General features: G+C 41.8%; 1 protein-coding gene and 1 long non-coding RNA gene across 2 annotated transcripts; both read right to left on the bottom strand.

The window, feature by feature from the left end:
* Positions 1-999: 999 nt before the first annotated feature.
* Positions 1,000-12,015, bottom strand: LOC148684783 (uncharacterized). Its single transcript, XR_015951389.1, has 3 exons — positions 10,546-12,015; positions 8,034-8,271; positions 1,000-1,284 (listed from the first exon to the last, which is right to left on the bottom strand). It is a non-coding gene; the product is annotated as an uncharacterized LOC148684783 (long non-coding RNA).
* A 1,516-nt stretch (positions 12,016-13,531) lies between these two features.
* Positions 13,532-14,522, bottom strand: RNF182 (ring finger protein 182). Its single transcript, XM_088675230.1, has one exon. The coding sequence runs from the start codon at positions 14,379-14,381 to the stop codon at positions 13,644-13,646; it is 738 nt and encodes a 245-aa protein (XP_088531356.1). The 5' UTR covers positions 14,382-14,522; the 3' UTR covers positions 13,532-13,643.
* Positions 14,523-27,255: the final 12,733 nt, after the last annotated feature.

The raw sequence follows: 27,255 nt of genomic DNA, 5'->3' as shown, positions 1-27,255 counted from the left end.
AGCATAGTCCAGTTGTTTAGGTCGGCAGCACATGAAACTTAGTATAGCTTTACATTCAGGGGCTAGGAGGTAAAAGCCCTTTACTGAGACACCCAAGAGAGCAGGATACAAGATGCAATGTTATCTCAGCTAGCCGAGATCAAGTACTAATCAGTCTAAGTCCAAAACATGACCCTGAAGCAAGGCCTGGAAACAACCCAGTTCAGCAAGGCAGGGGAACCAGAAGCATGATCAAGAAACCAGAGACCTGTGCTTTTTACAGCAACTGTGAGACTTGGGAGGGAGGCCTTATATATTTGGGCCCCTTAAACAACCCTTTCAACCCACCCTTTCAACAGCTGCTGACAGTGAAGGAGCATTAGGGATTGCTCATTCACAAGTTGACTGATGACTCTGGAAAGATACACACACACACACACACACACACACACACACACACACACGTACATACGTATATATGTCATTGCTCTCTGGCCTGGACCCAAAGCTGTTGCTGCTGGTGCTCTCAAGAACTGGGGTGGTTGTTTCACCTCTGACAGTTCTAGGGGTTCTGATGAAGTATATAGTAACCTGGAGGTCCCCCCAAGGGATCATCAGCATTGAATTCAGGGGGCCCTGCCTGCTACTCAAGGTCATCCTGTAGGGAGTGTTTGGTTCATCCTCAAAGGAATCAGTGTGGCATCAGGCCAGAGCTGGGAATGACACACACTGGGTAACTTGGACCAAGTCACACACACTCGGCATAATCTACCTCGCAGAGCTTTTTGTAAGAATAAAATGAGGGAATTGCATACACTACCCTGAGTTCCTTGGAGGAAATTTTGGGCAGGAATATAACAAATATATTTTCTTTCCTCCAACCCAACTCAGGTTTCTTTTCCCTGGATGGCCTGATTATAGTAGATGAATGATCCGGCAACTTAATGCACATTTAATTGATGGATGTAATTGTGTGCTGGATGGCAGCCAGTGGTTTTATACTAAAAAATTCAAGCTGACTAAAAGCAAGGAACATCTTTATTAGGAAGAATGTGGCAGATCAAACAGAGATTTAGCCTGTCATATTACATCCCAGAATGTAGATACCCACCACATCCAAAGCAATTATGTAAAGACAAGATGTATCATTTTAGATTAATGAAGTTCAAATTCACGTTTCTGAAACCTTGTGAGAGAGGCAAACTTTCCATTTTCAATATTTGTGAGATAATGTTATTCTTACACACAATCCAGTAATGTGTTCCTTGCACTCTGAGTGGATGCAATTGATATGACAGAAAATAGCTGAAAGAGAGGGGGAAATGGAAAAAGGAAGTCAATTAGGATGACGGTTTCATGTTTTCTCCAGCTGGTTGCCCATCACAGAGAAATTTAAAAAGAGCCATTTGATAAAATGTTTGAAGCCAAAAGGTCTGTGGCAACTGGGTGAGACCCACAGCTGGCTTTGCTGAGCTGGGAACTCTACAGTCAACTTTTCTGGGAATATGGGACATGTGAATAGAAATCTTTGGATGACTCTGTACTGTAGTGCTCTTTCCAAACCTGGTCTCCTCCAGATGTTTTGGAATACAACTCCCATCATTCTTGACCATTGGCCTTGTTCAGGTCTGATGGATGCTGCAGTCATAGAATCATAGAATTGTAGAGTTGGAAGGGACCACGAGAGTCATCTAGTCCAACCCCCTGCAATGCAGGAATCTCAGCTAAAGCATGCATGGCAGATGGCCATCCAACCTCTGCTTAAAAACTTACAATGAAGGAGAGTCCACCTTCCAAGGGAGAGACCGTTCCCCTGTCAAACAGCTCTTACTGTCAGAAAGTTCTTCCTGATTTTTAGTCCAGAGCACCAAGTTGGGGAAAAGCTTACCTGCTCCATGTACTTAAGACATAGGAGTGACTAGTGTAAGAAATATTTCCTTTCTCCAATGACCCTTGGGAACTATAAGTCTGCACAGGGAATATGGATCTCCAATAGAGAATTTTCAAGAGAGGTGTTCAGCAGGGCTGTCCCAGGACATTTTGCTCCCTAGGCAAAACTAAAAATGCCACATGTATGCATGCCACCACATGCACACTGCCTGAGGTGTCCCAGGAAGTAAAAGGGGGGGTGGGCATTAGTGGCAGTGGGTGGGTGGTGTCATGAGGCATCATGCAGATCCACCGCCTGAGCCAACAGCCTCACCTCGCTTCATTGTCAGGCTGGCCCTCATGTGTTGCATGGAGCAACACTGCACCTGCTGGCTATGGTTTCCCATGGCTAGTGCGTCTGCCAGCTAAGCACCACACACAATAATTGTGTAAAGCAGGGGTAGGCAACCTTAGGCTCGTGGGCCGGATGCGGCCCAATCGCCTTCTAAATCCGGCCCGCGGAAGGCCCGGGAATCAGCGTGTTTTTACATGAGTAGAATGTGTGCTTTTATTTAAAATGCATCTCTGGATTATTTGTGGGGCATAGGAATTCGTTCATTTTCCCCAAAAAATATAGTCTGGCCCACCACATGGTCTGTGGACAGTGGACTGGCCCACGGCTGAAAAAGGTTGCTGATCCCTGGTGTAAAGGGACCCACCCTATTCATGCACCAGGGTGAGTGTATAGCAGGGGTCCCCAGACTTACCGGCGTTTGGGCCGGTTCCCACCGCGCCGATCGTGCGGCGGGCCGGAGGACGGGGGAGCGCGCGCCTGTGCATGGGCGTAGTCAGGGGGCAGGAGGGGGCAATTGCCCCCCCTAGAAGCAGGGCCACTGGCCAGCCTGCCCCACTGCCCGCCCGGTGCCGTCTCCCTTCTCCCTGGCTGGCTGTGGGGCGGGCGGCGGGAAAGCACCAGAGCCGCGCAAAGCGTTTGGCTGGCTTTCCCTCCCTCCGCCCCACAGCCAGCAAGGGAGAAGGGAGACGTCCCTTCTAGCCGGCTGGCTGTGGGGCGGGCGGAGGGAAAGCCAGGCAACCGCTTTGCGCGGCTCTGGTGCTTTCCCTCCACCTGCCCCAGCGATTGCAGAGGGGGAGGAGGGGATCGGAGCAGCCCAATTTCGGGCTGATCCTGGCTCCCCCTCGTCCCTTCCTATCGCGGAGGGGGAGGAGGGAGTCGGAGCAGCCCGATTTCGGGCTGATCCTGGCTCCCCCTCATCCGTTCCTATCGCGGAGGGGGAGGAGGGAGTCGGAGCAGCCCAATTTCGGGCTGCTCCGATGTGGCCCCGCCCCCGCCCCTTGGCCCCGCCCCTTGCTCCCCGCCCCTTGGCCCCCCCTGATTTTCATCCTGGCTACACCCCTGCGCCTGTGCGGGCCGGTGGGCGGGGGAGTGCGTGCCCGTGCGCACGGGCGCTTACTGGCGCGGCGGCGCGCTTCCAGGGTGGAAAAAGCGCCGAAAATCCGTTGTGCGCATGCGTATGGGCCTCCCCCGACCCGGAAGTGCACCAGAAATGACCTCTTCCGGGTCGGGAGAGGCCCATACGCATGCGCACAAAGGATTTTCGGCGCTTTTTTCCCAACCCGGAAGAGTGCTGCTGCGCTGCACGCCGTAAGAGCGAGCGGCGGCGGGGGTCGTCGCGGGCCGGATTGGCAGGCCAATTGGGCCGCATCCAGCCCCCGGGCCGTAGTTTGGGGACCCCTGGTGTATAGAGTTCCTCCACACAAGGGGATGTTCCTGGACCAAAGGCCACTCCCAATTCTTCCTTTGTGGCCATGGCTTGTGTTTGCTGCTTTTTGAATTGGGAACTTTTTCTGCTGCCTTGTACAGTGCCAAATTCAAGCTGAAGCTGCAAAGAATCACATGATGTCAGGTGATGGAAGATTGGAGGCCCTGCCCACTTGGTGAAAGGGTCCCTTCCGAACTGACTACATGGCAATATATATTATGAGTGATCTGGGGACATGTACTGTAGGGAATGGGGATGTCATGTAGAGATGGCCCACTTTCACTTACCATGTTGACTACCAATTTGATTCAGGGAAAGAATAAGTCTGGGATATTTTGGGGAGTCTCTGCAGAAGGATAATCAACCAATCACAATCTGAGACTGGCAGGCATGGAAAATTGCTACCCAGAAGCAAAAGCAGCTCATCCCCTTGTGCTTTGTTGTTACAAATACCAAGTGCTGGCAAGTAACTGGGAAACCCCCAGACTACCACAACCCACCAGTTAAAGAATTGGTGTGCTGAACAACCTTCCATTTGACTGGCAAACCTCCAGAATCCCTTCCTAAGAGCCAAGAGAGCCTGCTGAGAAAGTGTCTCCAATATCTAATCAAGACGGCTGTAACTATTCAGAGCGAGAAGAGGAACAAGAAATTAACTGGCAACCTCTCTTTCTTTAGGCAATGGCTTTCATAAGAACCTGGCTTCTTTGAAAATTACACAAACATTCGCTAAAGCACACTAGGCCAATTTCTAAATGATTATTAATGGATTTTGCAGTGGAAGGAAGAAATCTAACAGGCTGCCTTTTGTTAATGAACCATGTTGCAGCTTTTCATTTAACATAAAGTGTGTCTGATGGGGAGAAGAAAAGCTGAATAACAAAAGAATTTGGAGTCTAGAAAGTGATTTAAGGATTCAGATTTCAACCATATGAATGTGCAGCATACATACAGCCACACATACAAATCCAGGTTTTTTCAGCTGGCACAAATGGTATTTTTCAGATACCCAAACATGGTACGGCTCATGGTATACATACATACATATATATATATATATATATAGAGAGAGAGAGAGAGAGAGAGAGAGAGAGAGAGATGAGTTTGTGGGGTGTCTGGACTTTCTTCTAATAATTCCTGGGTGTCAGACACTAGATTTAGCATGTTAAAGTTAAGCCAGACTGGCTTCAAGAGATCGCCTAAGATGAACCATGAAGGAGAACAAAAGAGAAGTGAGGAGCCATTAGGAATCTTTTCAGAGAGGGGGGCTATCCTCAGGAGTTAGTTAGCAGGACAAAGGCCAGTGTTTGAAGGAGAACAGTTGTTTAGGATAGCAGTTGGCTGGGATGAGAGCTTGTGGTAGGGGTGGGGGTGGCAGTCTGTTAAAGTAAGCAAGCAAGAGAGAGAGTCAGAGTCATGTTTAATTTCTTTTTTAATCCAAGACTGCAGTAATGGGAGAAACAGGACCCTCCTGGAGTGTTAATGCTGTGAGCCCCTCCATCACAGGTTCAGGTTGTATTTAAGTGTCAATAAACCATATATCTTAAAGACACCAGTCTCCACTGTGCCTCCACTGTGCCCCTGGATTCTCACATTGCTCAGAGAATGGGGTGGGGTGTAACAATATATATGCCACTATGGTCTCCGTCAAATAGGTTTTGCCTGTTTGTAGTACTGTACTTCAAATGCCAGTCAAATCAGTTTGACATGAGATGAAAGTGGGACAAAGGAAACAAGTATGTACACCTCAGCAACAATGGCTGTCATACTAATGCCATCTCTTGAAAATGCTGCTGTCTGCATCGAAAGGATTGAGGATCTTAGCACTAGCTCAGATGGCAGACCACATGATGAGGTATCAGAAGGGAATCCAGCACCTTTACTGAGGGGAATGGTGAGGTGGCGGGGAGGCACGAAGACTGCTAGCTCAACACCATGGAAGCACTTAGCTGCTGGGTGGCCAGCAGTACGCAGTGTGGGCTGCAGATGTAATTATCATTATTAACTGCTCCCTCCTGTGCTTGTACCTCTGCACTGCCTCATAATGCCCTCTAGGTACACCAAGCTCCCCTTCCCTTATTGGGGAGAACATGTTAAATGCTGCCATCACCCACTATATCCAAAGCCAATCTGAAACTCTCCATAACAACACTTGAGTAAAAGATTTATTTATTTTTTAATGCTGTGAGATCCAAGATTGCCCATTCACACATAATTTATTCCTTAAGCACTGGTGTGTGGTTTTTTTAATGTGTTTCCCTTTTAACAAGACTGGTGTTTCCATGACAAACATCTTAGTGGGAACAGGAGTCCAAAACATATGGAGACCACCAGGTTGCCAAAGGTTCTTCTTAGGCATTTGTTGTTGGGTGTTAGAAGACCCAGGTTCTAATTGCTGCAGGCTTGGAGCTCACTGGGTAGTCTCAAGCAATTCAATGACAGTGTGTGTAACTCAGCCCATGTATACCACAATAAGCTCATTGGGGGAAATGGTGGGATGCAAATGCGATCAATGCTACGACCGTGCTGGCCATGCAAATACTGGCAATTGTCATGTGCAGGTCAGCAGGTGCAGCTTTTATTTAGTACGTATCCCACCCTTCTTCCCAAATAATATTCCTTAATTTAAAATCCCCTAAAGTGAACCATTGCATTCCAGGCGTAAAACTTTGGAACAGTTAAATATTTGTTACAATACTCCAATTATTTTCGAATGAGACTTTGTAGTTAGCCAAGGGCATGTGCTCCATCAATATAATTATACCCCCTTTGTGCCATCTGCCCCCTGAATGTCAGTGCCCCAGCAATGGGCCTGGTGAGCATACAGACAGAAGCAGGAGGGAGACGTGAAGTCATGCAGGGAGAGAATGACAGCTTTAGGCAGTCTTCCTTGAATTTGAAATTCATAAACCATAATCTAATTAGCACTCAGCTGCTTCACTAGAGTGATGATTAAAATGCTGCTTCTACATTTCTTGGATGGTTGGAAGTATGAGGCTGAAGTCACCAGCAGCTTACTAAAGGAGGTTCTGCCGTGGGCAATAGCTGCCTGCCTGCTAAACAATCCCTTTGTCACCAGTTGGAGCACAGGAAAGATGTGCAGGGCTATGAACTGATGGCTCACCCAATCACTTGCTGCGCTGTCACTGTTGCTCACAGAGTGTTTTCTCTACTGCTGCTGCTGCTGCATCAGCCTGATCAGGAACAGTGTCGGAGTGACTTTCTCCCAAAACCTTGCCAACACTGACAGGTTTCAAGTTGTCAGCGTTCACTCTGACAACTTGAAACCTGTTGGCAAGATTCATAACAAAGGAAGGGAAAGCCTTTTTTAAAAAAACAACACGTGTGGCTAACACATGCCCCAAATCTCCAAGCTAGCGAAAAGAAGCATGGCCTGTTTGTCCTATAAGCCTCATTAAGTGGAGGCTGTAGTAGTGTCTTCATGCATGTGGAAATTAAATCCTATTGATTTCAGTTCAACTCCCAAGAACTGATGATTGCTACCAAAGAACCAGAAAGTGTTTAGCAGGTACTGATTAAAACTGGAAGGCCATGAGCTGCAAAAGGAGGTTGAACTCTGCAGGGCTCTGTGTGGTTTTGTTTGTTCCAAAGCCACTGTTACTGTCCCTGCTATCACCCCAATGGACTCAGTATGGAGTTTTTGTTCTTGAGCACTTGTCTGAAAAAGAAAGAAAAAGAAAAAGAAAAAGAAAAACCTTCGCTGTGTTGGCTTTGACGTCCACACAACTGGGACTTGAAGGTGTGGTGCCAGTTGACTGACAGGTGGGGACCCTTTGGGGGGGATATAAGCACCTGATCTGCCAGCCAGAAAAAAATTCCCCCACCCCCAGCTCTACATGGTTGTTTTTATCTGTAACTACCACAGTCAGGATCAATTTATAAGAACTGATATTTATTTAAAGGAGTGACTTGTTTAGATGGCTCTCAGAAACACATATCCAATTACATGCACAGAGGCAGATATTCAATCTCTGGAATCTTTAGGTAGGGTTGAGAGTGTTATAAACTCACCAGGGAGGACCAATTTGAGTCATTCTACCAGCACTCAGAATTTCCCAGGGAGGGTTATCTGCCGGTTGGGAAGCGAGAGACTTGCAACCAAGTAAGGCGGCTAGTAAGCCAGATCTTTATTTGAAATACTGTTGCAACAGAATCCCCATTCACAACACGCAGGAAGGAGAGAGACCCCAAACCATAGGGGGTTTCATACTTTATGCAACCCTTGTTTTAAAGTTTATAGATGCTGTGCATAGCTGCCAAGTTTTCCCTTTTCTCGCGAGGAAGCCTATTCAGCATAAGGGAAAATCCCTTAAAAAAAGGGATAACTTGGCAGCTATGATGCTGTGTGTTTGTCAACATGCTACAGTATATACTTTCACTCACCTTCATTAAAAGGATGAAGGGACAGCTGATTCCATCTTGCATAACAGCTAGATAGGCATGCCCAATGTGTAGAATGTACAAGAATCCAATGGGTTCAGGTTAGTTTTACTGTATCCTTAGTATAATCAGCTGTTTATTGAGCTGTAAGGGCTACACGGCTGTGGCAAGGAACATGTTTTAGGAAGTACTGCAGTGCTCGTATCTTTGAAAGCTACAGTAATTGTTCTCTTCGTTGTGACTGCAATTTAAAACAAATCAAAGAAAGCTCCCTTAAGACTCATTAAGAGGCTTACCGCCAACACATTAGTGTATTGTGCTAAATATATTTGCTGAAACTGATGTCAACAGCAGCTAGCATTTAGGAAAAGCTTATGCAATATTAGAAAGAGTTTAGAAATATTAACATGTTTCATTTAAGAAAATCAGTTTATGCTTAGCAACAATTAAGCATCTGCAGTGGCAAGCTATCAGAAATTAACACAGCCCAAGTCTGAACAGTATCACTAGAGTTCATATATAAATTGCTACCGGTAGTTGGCTGATTTTTGAAAAGAAATAATATTGTTTAAACAGATGATTGTTAAACACTTGAATGATCAATGGATTACTGTTTGCCTCTGCCTTGGCAAACTACATGTTATGCTTAATACACAGCATGCAGCTATAGCTCTTGTTTTTCTTTAATTAATTATAGGCATGGGGGGCAATTATTACTGTGACTGAGTGCACAAGAAGATGAGGATTGCCCCCTTTTTCTCCTTAACAGTGACTACCTGAAAACCAATCCCTCTGGCTATGAGACTTGGGAACAAGTTTGTGTTGGCACCAATGAGAACATTTTTTTTCAAAGCCACACAGCTGCAAACCCCAATTTCTGGCGGAGGGGGTAGTTGCTGGCAGGGTAGAGAAGGGAAAAACCTTCCTCCTTATACACTGTTACTCCAATAGCAATCACCCTTTCACGTGTAATTAAAAGGAAAGCAAGAGCATTGAGTCTCAACATGCAATTTGGCCCTTGACTTCTTGGAACAACATGTTGTCTTGGAACAATAGCCAAGGTGCAATATAGAATGGTCAGAAACCATTACTGGCTTATACAAGTTTAAACTCAATCGATTCCATAACTGGGTGCACTGGATTGTGACCAAATGTGTCCAAAAGCCTTTTGATCAGGTCTGCAGACCTAGAGCCAATGTGTTGCAGTGGTTAAGGGTGAGATGCCAGGGTTCAGATCCGCACTTGGCCATGAAGCTCACTTGGGTGGCCTTGGACCAGTCACTGTCTTTCACCCTAGCCCAACTCACAGGGTTGTGAAGATAAAGTGGATAGGTCGGGATGGTGAACCGTTTAGAGACCAAGTGCCCAAACTGCAACCCAAAACCCACTTATTTATCGCAAAGTGCCAACATGGCAATTTAACCTGAATACTGAGGTTTTAGTTTAGAAAAAGCCAACTTGTACATTAAAAATTTTTGTCTTAGAAAAACACAATGACAGAGCTTTCAATGATACAAACCCGCTTTTTATTGAAAGGTAAAAGTTTGCATTTGGCATGCTTTTGAACAATTAATGTGAAGCCTCAACCTCACAGCGTTTCCGTGTGCTGCTCTGGTTCACTAGAAGTGGCTTAGTCATGCTGGCCACATGACCCGGAAGCTGTACGCCAGCTCCCTCGGCCAGTAAAGCGAGATGAGCGCCGCAACCCCAGAGTCCTATTTCAACTAAGATCTTTTAAAAATAACTACTAAAAGTTGAACCATGGACAGAAGGCTGGTTGCTGGACAGCACAAGTCCTGCTTGTAGAATTCCCATAGGCATCTGGTTGACCACTGTGAAAACAGGATGCTGGACTAGATGGGCCTTTGGCTTGACCCAGAAGGGCTCTTTTTATATGAAAAACCTGTGCTCCACCAATTGGATCCCTGGCCAAAGCTTACCTTTTGGGAGGGAGTTAGTGTCTTGTGTTGCTGCTCATAATAGCTAAGCATTTTGAAGGTTGCCAGGTGAATCTGCTTAACCAGATTCTGATTTTCTGTTGCATTGACCACCTGCAGTTCCCTATGATTTCCTCAATTTTGCACAATCAAGCCTCAAGTCAGTCAAGGTAGGAGGTAAGAGGCTCTCCCCCTCCTTTTCAGTTTGATTAAATGTCAACCAGCCAGGGGCGGGGGAATCATTTAAAGGGAGCACAGCTTGAGCTGCTGCTGGTTTCCCTTGCTGAGAGCTCTCTTTCTGAAGTCTGCCACTAAGGCTATGCATCGGTACTATTCATTTCTGTTCCCCTAAGGCACATTTCACCGCATCTCAGTTTTGTCCATCAGTCACTTATGTGGGAGTGGGATCTTTGTTATTGTAAATACACATGAGCTTCCTCCACCAATAATTTATATTTATATTTTAAATAATGACTTTCCACCACATATCAATTTATTTCCCTTTTCATAACAAGAACCCAGAAGGCAGATATTGAAATCAAAACAAGTTGCTTTTTCATTCCTTTTTTGTTTCTTACCATTTCTGTCTTCGTTCTTTTGACCTCCAACGCCTTTCTTTCTCCTCTTTCTTCCTCCTTCCCTCTTCTGTTTCTAATTGGCCCCTCTAGGAACAAACTTCTGAAAAACAAACTACCAAGACATTTGAACAATAAACCAGGCAGATGAGAGACTGGCAAGTAAACTAAGGCCATCTGAAGTAGAGCTGGACCAGAATCAGATAATTTGACTCTATGGTTTTATATGACCAGGTTCAATACCATTGGCATCTCATGTCACATGGCCCCTGCTAACACAATGCTTGTTGTGCAGTTTTGAAGCTACACTCTCCACCCTTACACAGAATGGTGTTTCATGTCAGGAAAAAAATGGTTTGGCTCTTTTCCTTATTTACATAAAGGACAGCATAAACATTCAACTAGATTAAGATTCCAGGCACCCAAGTTTTCCTTTTTGAATCTAAAATTTGCCTGGATCTGCACTGCATTTGCAACCATAGATGTATGGTCCAGGGAGGAGCCAAGCTTCTTCCGCAGCGGAAAAAACAATCTGGCTCCTCCTATTCTGTCATAGGTAGCAAAATATGCAGTATATCAAGGATTCTGAGCATTCCCCCCTATACTCACATTCATATTATCAGACTTCTGACTTCAGTGCAGAGAGAATAGTTTACTCCCTTCTCTCTATTCTGATCCCATATCACTGTATGTCTCACCTGCACAGTGTCTATGATTATGATGCTGGAGAAAGACTACTTTAGCATATCATGGTAAGAGCATCTGAACACAACTCTGCCTTCAGATTTATTTGTTTACACAATCCAAAGGCCATCCCATGGGATGTCATGAAATTGAAAGGGAAGGGCTTTTGACTCATTCTGCTATTCAAAACTAGTTATGCAAATGCTGATACTGTTATGTATTCAAAAACAATGCTTCAGGAACTATTTGGGGCAGAATGAGAGAACTATAATAACAAGGTGATGAGGTGGTCTTAGGCATGTCATTATTTTCTCAGTTTCTGCCTGTTTCCCCAGTCTGCAATATAATACTGTAATAGTGCTGGCCATAAAGAGTTGTTGTAAGGCTATGTGAAGACTTTGAGCCCTTGAAATGAATTACAAATATTAAGTATTATTTCTGAGTAGACATTATAAACATTTGACATGTGTTAAAACATAAAAAGTATGTGTACTACATCAATAGCAGATCTTAAAAAACATACAGGTTAAACATAGACTGATAGAAACATCAGAGATGACAACAAGCACAGTACACAGTCATGTACAGAAATGACACACATTTATACCTACATTCCATCCTACGTCAAGAACTCATTTATTAGGAGATAGTACATCTTGGACAATTTTGAAGGTGAATTCCCTACAAATATATAAATTCTTGTAACATGTATGCACACAAACAAATTATACAAACGTTACTGACACTATAAAACTTTTTTTCCCCTCTTGGATGGACTTTTTCGTATCTGATGGAGTCACAAATCAGTTACACTTTGTGGTTTACTGCTGCTGGCCATGCCACTACCCATGCCTTCTTGCAAGCACTTTAAAGTAGTAGTAACAGATCATTCTAAGAAATATTAAGTTTTCAATGCTAGCCATTAGTAATGGACAAAACTAACACTTATTTAGATGTGCTTTGAGTGCTTTCTTTTGTAAAAATACAGGGTTTTTTTGGGGGGGGGAGTCCTAATGGGACTTATTAATTGAATCCCACCAGTTATTTCCTGCATCAGCTATTATGCACTACTTGCTTTTTCTTCTTCCATGACATGCTGCATGTGATCCCCAAAATTATATGCCTCTTATGAAGTCCTTAAAGATTTCTAAATATTAATATCATTTTGCTTACTTAAAATAAAAAATAGGGCAAACAATTATACAACTTAATGCATTTTCACACTTCAATACGTCATTCATCCTGGATGTAAAAAAAAGTGAGACTACGTTGCAAAACTGAATCCAGTTTTTAATTGCTATAACGAGATTTGGTTTTGATTGTATAAGCCATGAGGTTTGTATGGCCTCATAAAAATAAGTTCAAAATTATTAGGTTAAGTAGGCAAGGCTGTGATCCTCTTCCAACCTGTTTACTAGGGAAAGCTTAGTTTAAACCAACCTAAGCACTTTATAACAACCCCTCTATCTGTTTATTATTATTTTAGCTTATGCATATTACAACACCACAACTGCAATCCAGAGGTCCACAAGTGGCAGAATAAGAAATGTGCATGGTTGTGTAAGACCGTGCAAAAGCTATGGGCATACTAAACAGGTCACCACACAAGGAACAGACTTCAGGATGCAGCTGGATTTTTCTTGCACAAGGAAAATAGCAGCTTTTCATATTTCTGCATGCAGAAGATATTCACAGGTAAGGCTTTGTAATGCTTTTAATCAAAAACAGATTTGAGAAGAAATGTTAACAGTGAAGATACAGTACATCCATGTATTGTTGTGGCACATATGCCTCCTTTACAATTTTCTACCTATTCAGTTAGGTAGTTAAAAGCAACCATCCATTCCTCAGTCTCTTTCACTGTCTGGAAGCCTGGTAAAAAGTTCTGATGTGATGGAAGCACCTATTTTCTTTGTGCATGTTAAAGATCAGAGGCACCGATGAAATGTCCAATTGCCTTTTTAGATCTCTGTTCTTGCCCTGTTTCAGTGGGACTTAATCAGTAGAGGGTCACAGCTGATTATCACCAACGTAAATAAGAGACAGTTTAGAATATTAACAGGCATTTCTTCTGAAATGGCTCCAGTAATCTTAACTATTCTCCTATATGAATAATCTATTGAAAATGAAAATGTTACTGCAGCATAGGATCAGGCACCCAGTTAGGTGGTTGTACTTGTCTCACCCTCTTTCTATTGCTTAGACTTTAAAAAAATGTTATGTGTTTATTCATTGGTAAAACAGGATAGAGCAGAAGAAACCAACCATTCAATTACCCTTTAAAATAATAAAAGGACCACAGAACTTGTCAGCACTCCTATTTTCCTTGAAGGATAAACATAATAAATACAAACAAGAAATTTTAAGTTAACAGTGCTACATCTATGGCAATTTCACATGTTTCGTTGCAATTGCTATTAAGAAGACATACAGTCCAGAAACTCATGACATATACACTGGCAAAAGCCATAAACCATGAGAATAACAAGACTCGAGGGAACAAGACTGACAAAGACTACCCCAAGGGTGACTTTCTTTGATACCAGTAAGTAGATCCCTAAAGGCAGGGAACTAAAATATAGCAAGCCTAGCAACCAAACTAGGACTCGAATTGAAGTCTGGAAGAGCAAGGATGTACAGTTCCACACTGTCCAGTGATGGGGTACAGATGCAACAGAGTCAAAGCTTGTGGGCCTGTAGAATTCCACAACAGGGGTTGAGTTCAGGGTTGGAGGGCTCTCTCTCTGAACCTCCATGATAGTTATAACCAGACAGTTGGAGGAAGTGTGAGAGGGGCTAACGAGAGAGGCCAGCCTTTTGGGAGTCAGCAGGAGTTCTGTGGGATTGTCTGGTAGGCACTTCTTCACCTTGCCTCCATAAGCCAAATTTACAAGGATATTGTTGTCATCAGGAAGACTACTGACCTCATCATCAGGCAGGCATGTTTCAAACCTACAGAATGGGCAAACAATGACTCCCTGAGGAGAATCCCCAAAATCTATGATCTTGCAAAGACATTTGGCACATACTCTGTGGCAACACTCCAGTACTTTAGGTTTTCTCTGTCTCATGTTATAGCGGTTGTAACAGATTTTGCATTCAAGCTCATCTGAGCCCTGGGACTCCACAGTATCTTCTGGAAGTAGGCTGGTCATTTCTTTTCAATGTGCTTTAGACTTGTGGTGATGTCAGACAAAGACTGTTGCTTTGTCTTTCTTTCTTTGTGAAAAGAAAGATGTTTAGAGTTCCCTTCAGATTACCACAGTACTCAAATCAATCAGGGATGGGAGGAGTACCAACAGTCATAATTTTCAACCTCTTACTAGGACTATCTGCTTTTTTCTTCAGTGTCTTTCATATACATAGCTTTCATATAATATATAGTTTCTGTAGAGGGGAAGAAAAATAAATACATGAATTCAATTAAAGATGTTCCATTTTATATTTTTCAAGGTTTTGCTCTTTCACCCTCATAACAACTTTCAGAGTAAGGTTAGGCTGAGAAGTGATGACTAGATCAAGGTAAGCAGTTAGCTGTCCCAAGGCTGAGTAGGTATTTCTACCCATGTCTCCCTAGTTGTTATTGTTGCTATTATTTGATTTCTGTTTAAAGACTGCTTAGGAAAAGGCAACGGAGCTGAGGTGGGTAAATGCAAACAACCAAACATAGGGTTGTATCCAGGAAACTTATACTGTTCATGAAAATACTTCTGCTTGTGCAATGGAACTTCCTCTCCTCCCCCTGCACACCACCTTACAACATTCTTCTGCAGTTTTCCCAAACTCTCTGGAGCAGATTGAGGGATGGAGTGCGTGTGGAGGTGTGAAAGAAGTCCTGTTGCACAAACATGTATTGCACAAATGGGATGCAACCCATGGGCACCAATTCTTAAAGTTATAGAGCAGATTTTTTTTTTTATAAAAAAAACCCTATGGTATATGAGTTAAAAATATTCATTTAATAGTTTCATATATATTCACATTATATTTATATATAATATGTACATAATATGATGCTTATAATTCTAGGTGATAAGCAAATAACTAAGAGAATATCAATGATCAGAAGCTCAATCGATTGTGAAGAAGGAAAGAAAAGAATCCAAATCAGTTTAAAATAAGTTAAACCAAACATATGGTTGACAATTATCTTGAAATTTCAAGTTCTAGTAACTTAAAAACAAACTACTTACTTTGATCAATTTCTTAGCATATCATTTCTTACACCTTTTATAATATGTTAACTTATTGAAAATAACTATATTCCAGATTTTCATATACCACTACATTATATATGGTCTATTAGATTTTCAATTACCCAATATTACTAGTTTCATTGCTATCAATAACGTTGTATGAGTTCTAGGTCTACATCATTAACAGTTCCTTGTGAACAACCAAGTAATATTTGCTTTGGATTAATGCTATATTCCACCCAATTAAATCATTTATTACATTTAAGATCTCCAGAAGGGCTTTACTTGTTCTTTATCTGTTCTGTATCCTGCTGAAGATTACAACTTTAAAAAAAGAAAAAAGAGTAAGTGCCTAATGCCACCGGTACTGTATTTTGCAATCTCAATCTTACCACAGACCCTGAATGGGTATGGGGCAGGGACTAAAGAACAACTTTAGAAGATTCCTCATGTGGGCAACCACTTCTTTAGATGATATCCCAGTCTCATTGCTATCTGCAAAACAAAACAATTCATTTACAATGGGTCCTTTCATCTAGAGCTGTGTCTTGTAATATGTGTATCTGTGGCAGACCAGCACATGGGTTAATTGGAGCTGTGGAATTGACAACCATAACAGGCACCCTGGACTACATGCTCCCCTCCCCTTTCCAACCCATTGCATTTTCCACTCTCTTGATGTGACATGGATTCAGGCAGTCTGACTATATAAATTGCAATAAACAAATTCATAAATTTGGAAGCTCCCCAAGGTACAGTAAGTGCAGGACAGGAGTCATTCTCTAACTTCCATGGCTGTTTCTCTTACACCTGGCAGAAAATCCCAATGTTTAAGATAGCAGAACCAGTCATTTTCACTAAGTGCCAAAAAGTATATTCTTCCAGCACAGAATGACCTCATAACCAATAATTCCGTCTTTCACACGATTTTGCTGCGATCGAAGTGCATTTAAGAGCTGGATTTAAATAGTAAGATGGAAATTTTGGATAATCTTTTGTAAGCCACTTTGGTTGGCCTATCCTGAAACGCAGAGTATAAGTACTTTCAATAAACACACATACATATATCCCATACATATGTGCCATGCTGCTAAACCATACTCTGCAAATGTCCCAGAAAAAATGGGACATCCAATTTTTTCTTGCGAGAGAACAGTGGCCATCTTGCTCAATTTTGCACTATGATTCCCCCCCCCAAGCACTGGGGGGGGGGGACTGCAATCTTGCACGGCACTCCAAAATGTGTATTTTTTTGGTGCCATGACCGAAAAAAGCCCCTTTTCAGGGAGAAACCGTGCAACATCTATTGTGTCAGTAATAATCTCTGGACACAATTATCTTGATGTTCACCTACATCTTCAACTCTGTAATCAGAAGCACCATTGACAATTGAAACAGTCATGGGACTACATTTTAGTTAGGACTATCACCCAATTAAAGAAATCTTAGTTGATGGTTTCAAATGTCTAATTCATTAATTGACTAAATTTGAACAAATTAACCAATGGTTCTAAACAAAAAGGGGAAAAAACCCTATGTTTTTAGATGATACACACCTCCTTAGTCCAAGCCTATAAAAAGCAAAGTCTGATATGTTTGGGGCACATGGAGATTTCTGCATTCATGTTCAAAAGTTTCCATCTGTTATCTGATTCCGAAGAAAAACCCCACATTGTGTTAACTTTTAAAGCTGCCTTACTCATCCTGATGCTTGTATATACACATTCCTGTATATACACATTCCTAGCAGCAAGTCTTTGCTCAACCTGTTTCATGCCACATTTTCTGCTAGCTTTAGTCAGCTTTTAACAATAGGAATTTCCCTGTCAGTTTTAATCAATGTGTCACATTGCACTAAAGTTACAGGACATGGCATCATATTGATCTGCTTTTGGTTCATAGTCAGGAGGAAAATGGCCTTATACATTCTTCGCATGATAAAAAGATTCTTACTGGCAGAAAACAGTAAAGGTTTTTTTAATGCCTTCAAAAGAGCACCTGAAATATAATGTACATGGAAGAATGCAGCTTCAGCAATGTGTGCAGCAGAAGTGTTACATTTTATTACTGTGTCAAAAATACTTAACATTGCTAGGTTACTGAAATATTAAAACAAATCTGATGGGGCCTGAACTGGCAGAACATACCATTTTCTATGGTCTATGGTGCATGGATAACAAGTATGGTGATATGGTCAGCAATGCCTTTGCTTTGCCTTACCCAATGGATCAGACTATTGCTATTACCACCACTTTGGGTAATGTTAAGTGCATTGAAACTGACATTTCATGGTACATAAATATATTTTGGCTAATTACCCTTATGTCAATAAAATAAATGTGTATGTTACAAAAATTCCAATCAACATGACTTTCTGATGGTCTTGTCAGAAACAGGCAGTTTCTCATAAGGGTAAAATTAACCTGCAGTTCACTAAACAATAGCTACACCTTATTCATCACTGATATTTCCTTTTTAATCTAATTTGGGAACATGAAATATTATTTTTTACAGTAACATAAAAATACTCAAGATGAAGGAAGAGCCATATATAAATTATATAAAAAGCAGAGTAAGGAACACTCCCTCCTCAGTCAAAGGAAGTCCTCTTTAGCATCCAGCTTCTCAGATATAATTAGCACTTCTGAGTACAAGAAAGCATCTTCTTACAACTTTGTCACTAGTCTCTCATTGAGGTGTTTGTTTGGGTCCCACATTATCCCAACACGAAAAGAAATAGGCATATTTGTATCACTGTCCCTTGGCAAGCATTCAGTTCCATACCCTCCACCTTTCTCTGATGAAAATAGGAACGTCCTATTCCATGATGATAATGATAATTTTATTAATTATGCTCTGCCCAGGGCTGCCTTCAGATATCTTCTAAAGGTTCTATAGCAGGCATCCCCAAACTTCGGCCCTCCAGATGTTTTGGACTACAATTCCCATCTTCCCCGACCAGTGGTCCTGTTAGCTAGGGATCATGGGAGTTGTAGGCCAAAACATCTGGAGGGCCGCAGTTTGGGGATGCCTGTTCTATAGTTACTTATCTCCTTGACTCGGGGGTCACATAACTCCATTACCTCCAACTTTTCTTCAATGAAAATAGGAAGGTCCTACCATATATGTATGGATGTATGGAAGTGAGAGCTGGACCATAAAGAAGGCTGATCGCCGAATAATTGATGGTGCTGGAGGAGACTCTTGAGAGTCCCATGGACTGCAAGAAGATCAAACCTATCCATTCTGAAGGAAATCAGCCCTGAGTGCTCACTGGAAGGACAGATCCTGAAGCTGAGGCTCCAATACTTTGGCCACCTCATGAGAAGAGAAGACTCTCTGGAAAAGACCCTGATGTTGGGAAAGATTGAGGGCACAAGGAGAAGGGGACGACAGAGGACGAGATGGTTGGACAGTGTTCTCGAAGCTACGAACATGAGTTTGACCAAACTGCGGGAGGCAGTGGAAGACAGGAGTGCCTGGCGTGCTATGGTCCATGGGGTCACGAAGAGTCGGACACGACTAAACGACTAAACAACAACAACAAACCATACATTCCAACATTTATGTGATAAAAATAGGGATGTCCTAAGGAAAAGTGGGACATTCCAGGATCAAATCAGAAACCCGGGTGGCTTCTGTAAATCTGGTACTGTCCCTAGAAAATAGGAACACTTGGAGGGTCTGCAGTTCTCAGCCAATAAAATTCATTGGCAAGATGAAAAATGTGTCAAGTTTCAAATAGCAATCCAATTTATACTATATAATGATTTTCAAGGTTTGAAGCAGATATGTTGCATGAAGGTTTGAACTATTAATTTAGTTTACTTCAACCATTCCTAAATCCTCCCCACTCCCATGGCTATACCAGCATATCAGTTCAGGAATGACATTTGTTTATGTGTACTGACAAAAAGACAGTTGTGATTTCCTGTAATTCCGGGTTCACAACAGACATAGGGTGTAGTCTGCGCTCTACTGAAGCCAATGGCAAAGCTCCCATTGATTTTATTTTTATGCTAATTCAGATACAGTACAGATTAGGAATATATGGTTTACAACCAGATTTGAATACTGAATGCTGACAAAGCTTGTAGTACACAAACTGTGGCCTACAATCATGTGTGGAAATAAGATAAAGCAACAATTGGCTTGCATGAGACACACCAAAACATGAAAACTAATTAGAAAAATGTTTTATTTGCTTGTGCAGTCATAATCTACCATTACCGCAAACATGGAGTGTAGCCTCTGGCAACAGACATTTATATCAAAGACAGTAGGGCCTACCTAGTAAATGAACACTTTCTTAAAACTGGGATCAGATGCAAGTACTTTCTGAGAACTACCGGTATTATAATTCATCACAAATTATTAGCTGATAAAGCTAAAATGGTAAAATAAAGTGCTGCATCACTAGTCCTAGGATTGCTGGAGTGTTGCCGTGCTCAAATTAATGCTGTGGTGGGATTTTTCAGGCTTCAGGAGAATTTAAACCGCATTGCTTAGACTGAAAATATTCTGTAGTATAGAAATGTGATGGTCTTGTTCAGTAGGAAAGGAACACTGACTGCAATTGTAAACTCAGACTATTCTTTTGACTCTAGCAGAAATGCTTTGATGTTGACAAATTCTCACCATGATCAACTCCCGCCCGGAAACCTATGTCCCCACTGTGGAAGGATGTGTGGTCCAGAATTGGTCTCCACAGTCACTTAATACCATATTCATGGAAGACAATCTTACTTGGCTATGAGTGATCAACAAAGAAGAAAGAAGTTAAACAATCCAATTCCCTTCTGCTATATAGTATGTAATGTGGATGAAGGCCGCTAGATTAGATGGCTTTAAACTATATAAAAAAAATTAAAGCATAAACTCCAATTTAAAATGCTGTTAAATGTTGGTCTGCACTCTGTCACTCTATGCTTCATAATATTGTTAAGTGAGTTTGGGGAATCAGGCTGTATGATGCTTGAGTACCTTCTAATTCCTGGGGTCCTGGATACAGCAAGGTTTAAAATCTAATGTATGATTGTTAGTCTGACAAAGGAAATTGCTCTGTGCCAGAGGGCAAATGGGTGGGCCTCTTCCCTCATCTGGCTGGTAGTGAGAAAGATAAAAGTCAGAGTAGTGTGTGAGAGCTGAAAGTTGGGCTAGAAGCAGACAGAAGCCAGAGAATGAGAGCCACGCTTGATTTCTGCTTGAATCTACAGTTGTGGCTATGGGTGATTGTATATATGTGTAAATAAACCATATATCATAAAGACACCACAGTCTCTGCTGTCCCTCATTCCAAGGAAACCAAACCCTGTGTAAGTGCCTGGGACTTCTGGAATCTCCCACCACTCAGAGATTGGGGTGGCGTGCAACCATATCAGTATGAAACGGGAAGGACATCCTGCTGATTCCATCAGCGTTCTGCAGAGTTGGATGTGCTATAGAAAATGGTGCTCACTTTCATAATCTGGAGTGAAGCAATGACAGGCAAGAGATTGGTGAAATCATTATGAAATCATGAATTGTGGCAGCTCTTTTGGCAAGGCTACAAATCTGAAGGACTCTGCAATTCAGTATCATCTAAATGAACCATTTAATACTCCTGTGTTGACATCGTATTGTGTCTGAAAAAGCCATTATTCTACACCCTCAACACATCTATAAATTCACTATGTGAAATATACAATGATTTGATGGCTATGTAGGGTCTGAAAGGCAACCAACTGGTGGCAAACTGCAGCAAGATTATTGCTGTAATCTTTAGTGTTCAGTATTTTCTTAAGGCTGAATACTGCAAGTTATTTAAAAAACAGCTATACTAGAAAAACTCCAGACTGTCAGCTGTTCTTAACACCATGGATCAAATTCCAATTAGCTTTTTAAAAAGGGAACTAGCAGCTCATTTCCATAGGACTGTTGGGCTGAACAGAAAAGCAAGTAATAAAGAAAACCCTGTTCAGAAAGCTAGTTTCACTCTTACAAGGTTATGTGGTACACAGAGTATTCTGTGGTAAAACAGGGAAATCTAATTGAGTCTCAATCATAAAGGATGGAAACCTTTTCTCTTCAAGGAATTGCATCTGCTGAGGCAATTATTTCTGCAGAGCATCCAATTTCTGTAGAGGTCTTTACCCTGAGTGGTCTAGTGGTGACTGGCCTCATAACCTCTTTTGTATAACTGTACAAGTGTAATAGGGCAAGGGTGTAGGAGGGAGAATATCCCATGATTTATATTTGAGATTCAGTTAGGTCTCTGTGTTTTATTGGATAATACTTCCTGCACCACAAGACACTGTAACCATTTTCTTAAGACTCCGTAACAGCACATCATGGAGCTCCACACAAACCATTCTTTTGTTGATTAGCCATTTCTACAAGCATCTTCTAGTCTAATCAATTTCACTCCTGTTCACACTTTTAAAAATATTGTTATTTTTATGGACAGGATTCATTTAACTGTTGAAAACATGGAGCACACACACTGACCAAAGAAAAACTGATTTTAGAAAGAAAATATTGTTCAAATCATAGGAGCTAATTCCTAGGGGACATGGATTTTGGCATCCACAATAAAATGTTTGTGGGGGCCAGGCCCCCACAAAGTTGATGGGCATTCCCAATCATATGATATGTGTGCACTGCATCATGTTATTGATTACGTGAAGCGGGGCTTACCTGGGCACCCACAATATTTTATTCAAGTTGGCACCCCTGATTAAAATGGTGGGCATTGGGGGGGTGTCACATGGAAACTTTTGTTGATAAGCACCTTTTGTTATATTCTAAAATCAAAAAGCTTTCAAAGCATTTTCAAAACTTTTTTGGACACTGAGGTTGGTGGTTGGGTAATATTCATCTTGTGCACAGTTTATTAACCACATGTTATATATTTTACATTTCTTGCCCTGGTAGTAGACATTTTGACTCGACCATGTGCATAGTGATAATTTCTGGCTTTTGAGTATAGTACTTGAATGCTCGTGCTCTCCCCCCCCCTCATGTCCCATTCCCAAAGCCTGTAATATCCTCAAACTAATTTCACCACAATCCTTCCAGAACTATTTGGCATTGAAAGGATTGCAGGCTTAGAACAGGATTTCCTTCAATTTTGCTTTGGTTTATATTGCTCATATGTAGATAAAACAACACTTTCAAGGCAGAGAAACTACCTTTCTGAATCAGCATTTTTTTACAGTCTTAGCCAGTGAACTCAGTCAAAATAAATGCATTAAGAATGTGAAAAAGCAGGAGATGCCGATGCTGGGAGGCAGGGAAGACAGTGGAAAGGTATTGTTAAACAGTTTCCCAATTGTAGATTGCTATTTTATAGTTGTGTAGTGGTGTGATATTTTCTTCTGGCCTCAGGTATCTAAATATACTGTGGTATCTATCACATTGTGTGAAATTACATGTCAACCTTGAAATATTATAGCATACAAGGGTTGAAAGACATGAGATATATTAGCAGATACGTGTGCAAATTTCAGTCTCAATGCTACATCTCTGATCTTACCAGTAAACATTTATTTTGTATTAAAACTACCGGGACTTGTGAAAAGCTGTGCACTTCTTCACCCCACCCCATTCCTCCTTCCTGAACAACCCAGTGATTTGTATGTAGATGTCCACTTCTGCCCCTGAATAGACAATTTATATTATCTTCTGTTAAAAATGCACTGAAGGTATAACTTATAATTCATATAACATGAGGTGAATGATTTGGAAAAAAGCCTTCTTGGCGGTCCCTTCCTAATAGCATTTTACTAACAAGACTGCAGTGACTCACAATCACTGAGACGCAGTAGCCTCTTTCTGTGCATGACTGTGTCACAAAGCAAGACTAAATTTAGAGTAAAAAAATGGATATATGTCTAAATTTAGTCTGAACAGTATATATGTATATTCAAGAACAATATCATATTAGAATGCATTAACAGAAGTGTCAAATATAATCTTTGTAAACATAATATACAAATTTAATAAATATGTAATAATTTACATTTCTGAATTGGAGGGAGCTACAATATCATCTAAAGGAATTCCTTATGGTTAGCAATATTTTTAATGACAGGATTCTTATTCCATTAACAGCTGGGTAACAAACTAACTTTGCTGGAAAAGGTTTTCCTACCACGTAGATGCAGTGATGGGAAAAGCTTGGCCAGTTAAATTTCTACTGGTTACACAACTGTGAAAAAAGCAGTTCTGCCAGAAAAATGTTGGCAACTCTACCTCTGCTCAAAGGCAGGACTATCGCCATACCGGTACCTAATCATCCTATGACATTCAAATGACACCGTAACAAGCAGGTGCACCACAAGAGGTACATAAAGAACAATACCAGAGGATGGCTCATGCAAACATGTAGCCAAGGTTCACAAGTAGCCAGGGTCAAAGGGAGGACATTTTTTACAATACCATAAAGCACTGCCTCCCAGAGCTTTTTGCTTACCCCAAGTATTATGTGTTGCTTGCACTTCATTGATCACACACCTACTACTTTGAAACGATAGTGTGGGAGATTAGGTTTCCAAGTGGTTTTGTGGCAAATACAGTGGTACCTCGGGTTACGAACTTAATTCGTTCCAGAGGTCCATTCTTAACCCAAAACCGTTCTTAACCTGAGGTACACTTTCGCTAATGGGGCCTCCCACTGCCACCGGCACGCAATTTCCATTCTCATCTTGGGGCAAAGTTCTCAACCCGAGGTACTACTTCCGGGTTAGTAGAGTTTGTAACCCGAAGCGTTTGTAACCCGAGGTACCACTGTACCACTGTTCTTAACCAGCAGTTAGGTAATGCCAGTTCTGCCACAACTGCATGCCGTCTAGAGCATACAAATGTGCCTCTGGTGGCAATTCTGTAGTTATTTACCTGGGATTAAGCACTATTCAACTCAATGATATACTTCTAAATAGGCATGGATAGGACTGTATTTGTCTTTTACAGATATCGCCCCCAATTCCATTCCCTACCTGTCACACAGTGGCCTCATGCAGTGCCTTCTGAAGAGATCCCAGGGAGTTATAAAGTGGGTGTATACTTGCTCATTTTCACAGGAATTAATTTCCCTGCATTGCACTGATATGAGAACTTTGAAAACACAAAGGGAGGCCAGCTCTAGTGCATAGCACTGCTGCCAAATTTAACAATGTGAAACTGGATGCAAATTTGGAGCTTCCGACTCAGGAAAAGCATCAAACAAATCTTGAAGGAAATGGAGGAGTTCACCAAAACTGGATGCATCTTTCAAGGAAGGTGGGGGTTTATATCACTAACATACAGAGTTATCCCAAGTTATATTGCCACTCCACGCCAAAATTAATTTTGCTGCCTATGCTCCATATCATGTTTTTTATTGATGGAGAAGGAATGTGTTCCCCCTTAAGGATTTTCCTTTTCAGCTTCTTTTCCTTGCTCTACAGGTGAATGGAGACAACAGAATAAGCAGCAACTGGGAACACTGCAGGGTGAAACCTGCACCAGATTGTTGTTTTGAGATCCTAGGGTAATGCCAATAGTGTTCCACCCTTGAGGGTTTTCCAGAGCATCCCAGAACTTCTTGAAGTCCAATTGTCCAGCCACCTATACTACTTACTAGGTTGTCCTGCCCTTGTGAATGTAGTATATTAGTATCATATAACCTCATGTCATGCAAAAACACCTTAAAGACAGAATAACATATTCAACATATTCAACAACATATACTAGATACGTTGGGTTTCAGTAACTGCACACCCTCCTCCCGGTAGAGTGGTTCCCAATTGGTGGTCTGTGGACCCCAGAGGGGTCCGTGTGACTCAGCCGGCAGGGTCCGCGGCACCATCCACATAACAAAAACTACCATAGAGGTATCCACATTTTCCAAAGTGGGGGTCCTACTTTTGGCTTTCCAAAAACGGGGTCTGCAGTCCTTAGCTCACTGGGAACCACTGTCCTAATACATTGCTGACTTGAATTTCCCTTGTGTCGTTCTCTCCGTTTGCAAGAAATTGTGTACTGTGACATTTTGAGAGTTAAAACAGCAGAATCCATCAGGACACAGTTCATGGGGTCTTCATCAGGAAGCAAATGGCATGTATCAATCACAGTCTGAGTGCACGTTTTCTTTGGAGGTCTTTAAGCAGAGGCTTGACAGGCATATGTCAAGAATGCTTTGATGGTGTTTCCTGCTTGGCAGGGGGTTGGACTGGATGGCTCTTGTGGTCTCTTCCAACTCTATGATTCTATGATTCTAACCTCTTCTAAACATAAGCTCCACTGCAGGGGAGCTTGATGGAGGCAAATACCCAGCCAGAATAAGTTCTACCCACTCTTTATCCTATTTGTATTTTAATTTTATTTATTTCTATATTCCACTTCGCTGCTGCTTAAAGTGGCTTATCACATTCAGTACCGGTAGTTTCAGTCTGTTCAGACCTAAGACCCATCTCTAGCCCAAACGTGCATCTTGGGGTCTTACATGGTAAAACAAAAACAAAAAACACAGGTGTATGTGTATGGTGGGAGTGATGCTGTTGCAACTCATCTTTTTGTTAGGTAATGGCCAACAATGAGCACCAATCAACCAAAATATCAGGTCAGTTTATCCTCTTGGCTAGAGGTGGGATGTTCTCATTTGTGAGCATGAACTAGCTCAGTAGTTTCTGGGCAGGAATTATTGAGAAAAAGCAGAGCTAACAGCACCAGCCTATTGATGTCTACTCAGAAGTAAATCCTACTAAATTCTACGAGCCTTACTACCAGGTAAGTGGAGTTTGGATTGCAGCATAAATGCCCAAGACTAGTCAAGGACTCTATTGTTTTTCATTACGTTTATCAGATCAAAATGTCAAATATGAGAGACACTGTGAACTTGATGTTCTATAGAGATGTAATTTTCTGAAATATGGGACTCATAATGAAAAACAGTGATGTTTTTCATTAAGGGCCATTTCCTTAAAATATGAGATGCTACTAAATTTAAGACACATCTGGTGTTCAGCAAGGAACAAATGGTTTCAGACATGAAATCAGAACAGAGCAGTGTTTTAAGACAGGAACACTTGAGCTGATTCTGTGTCCTATTTGAAAAATACTTTATGATGCAGTTGAATATCAATAGCTTGTTACTACTGTATCGTTGACTTAATAAATAAATAAATAAATAAATTGGTAGAACTACTCTTCAGAATGTGTATAATGGCCACAGGAGATTTTCCCGAGACACCTACTGCTAGGTCCCATCAGTGTGCCATAGCAACAATGAAATCACAGTCTCTAGGGGTCATTGGCAAGTGTCTGAATATGTGTCTGAAGTCGCTTCTGGCAGGTACCTAAATCTTCAGGAGGATACTGTAGTTCTAACAGCTACTTTACATCTTACTGACATTTCAAAGCCATGCCTTCTTCTCTTCACCCAAACAGATTGTCAGGTGGATGGGGTCAAGAGGGTTTAGAATAGACATCTCAGAAGATCATGGATAAGATGGATATTTTACTTGTATCCTAAAAGATATAGTGTACAATAATGTGAAGTACAGAAATTATGTACATTCTGAGCACCATATTGTTCTTATAGCTTGAAAAACTATTGGACAATCCTACATACTGTATATGGGACACGGGTGGCGCTGTGGGTTAAACCACAAAGCCTAGGGCTTGCCGATCAGAAGGTCAGCGGTTCGAATCCCCGCAACGGGGTGAGCTCCCATTGCTCGGTCCCTGCTCCTGCCAACCTAGCAGTTCGAAAGCACGTCAAAGTGCAAGTAGATAAATAGGTACCACTGCAGTGGGAAGGTAAACGGCATTTCTGTGTGCTGCTCTGGTTCGCCAGAAGCGGTTTTGTCATGCT

The sequence above is a fragment of the Zootoca vivipara genome, chromosome 8 (genome assembly GCF_965207765.1).
Source record: "Zootoca vivipara chromosome 8, rZooViv2.hap1.1, whole genome shotgun sequence".
NCBI classification, from domain to species: domain Eukaryota; kingdom Metazoa; phylum Chordata; class Lepidosauria; order Squamata; family Lacertidae; genus Zootoca; species Zootoca vivipara.
This window is presented reverse-complemented; position numbering and strand designations above follow the sequence as displayed.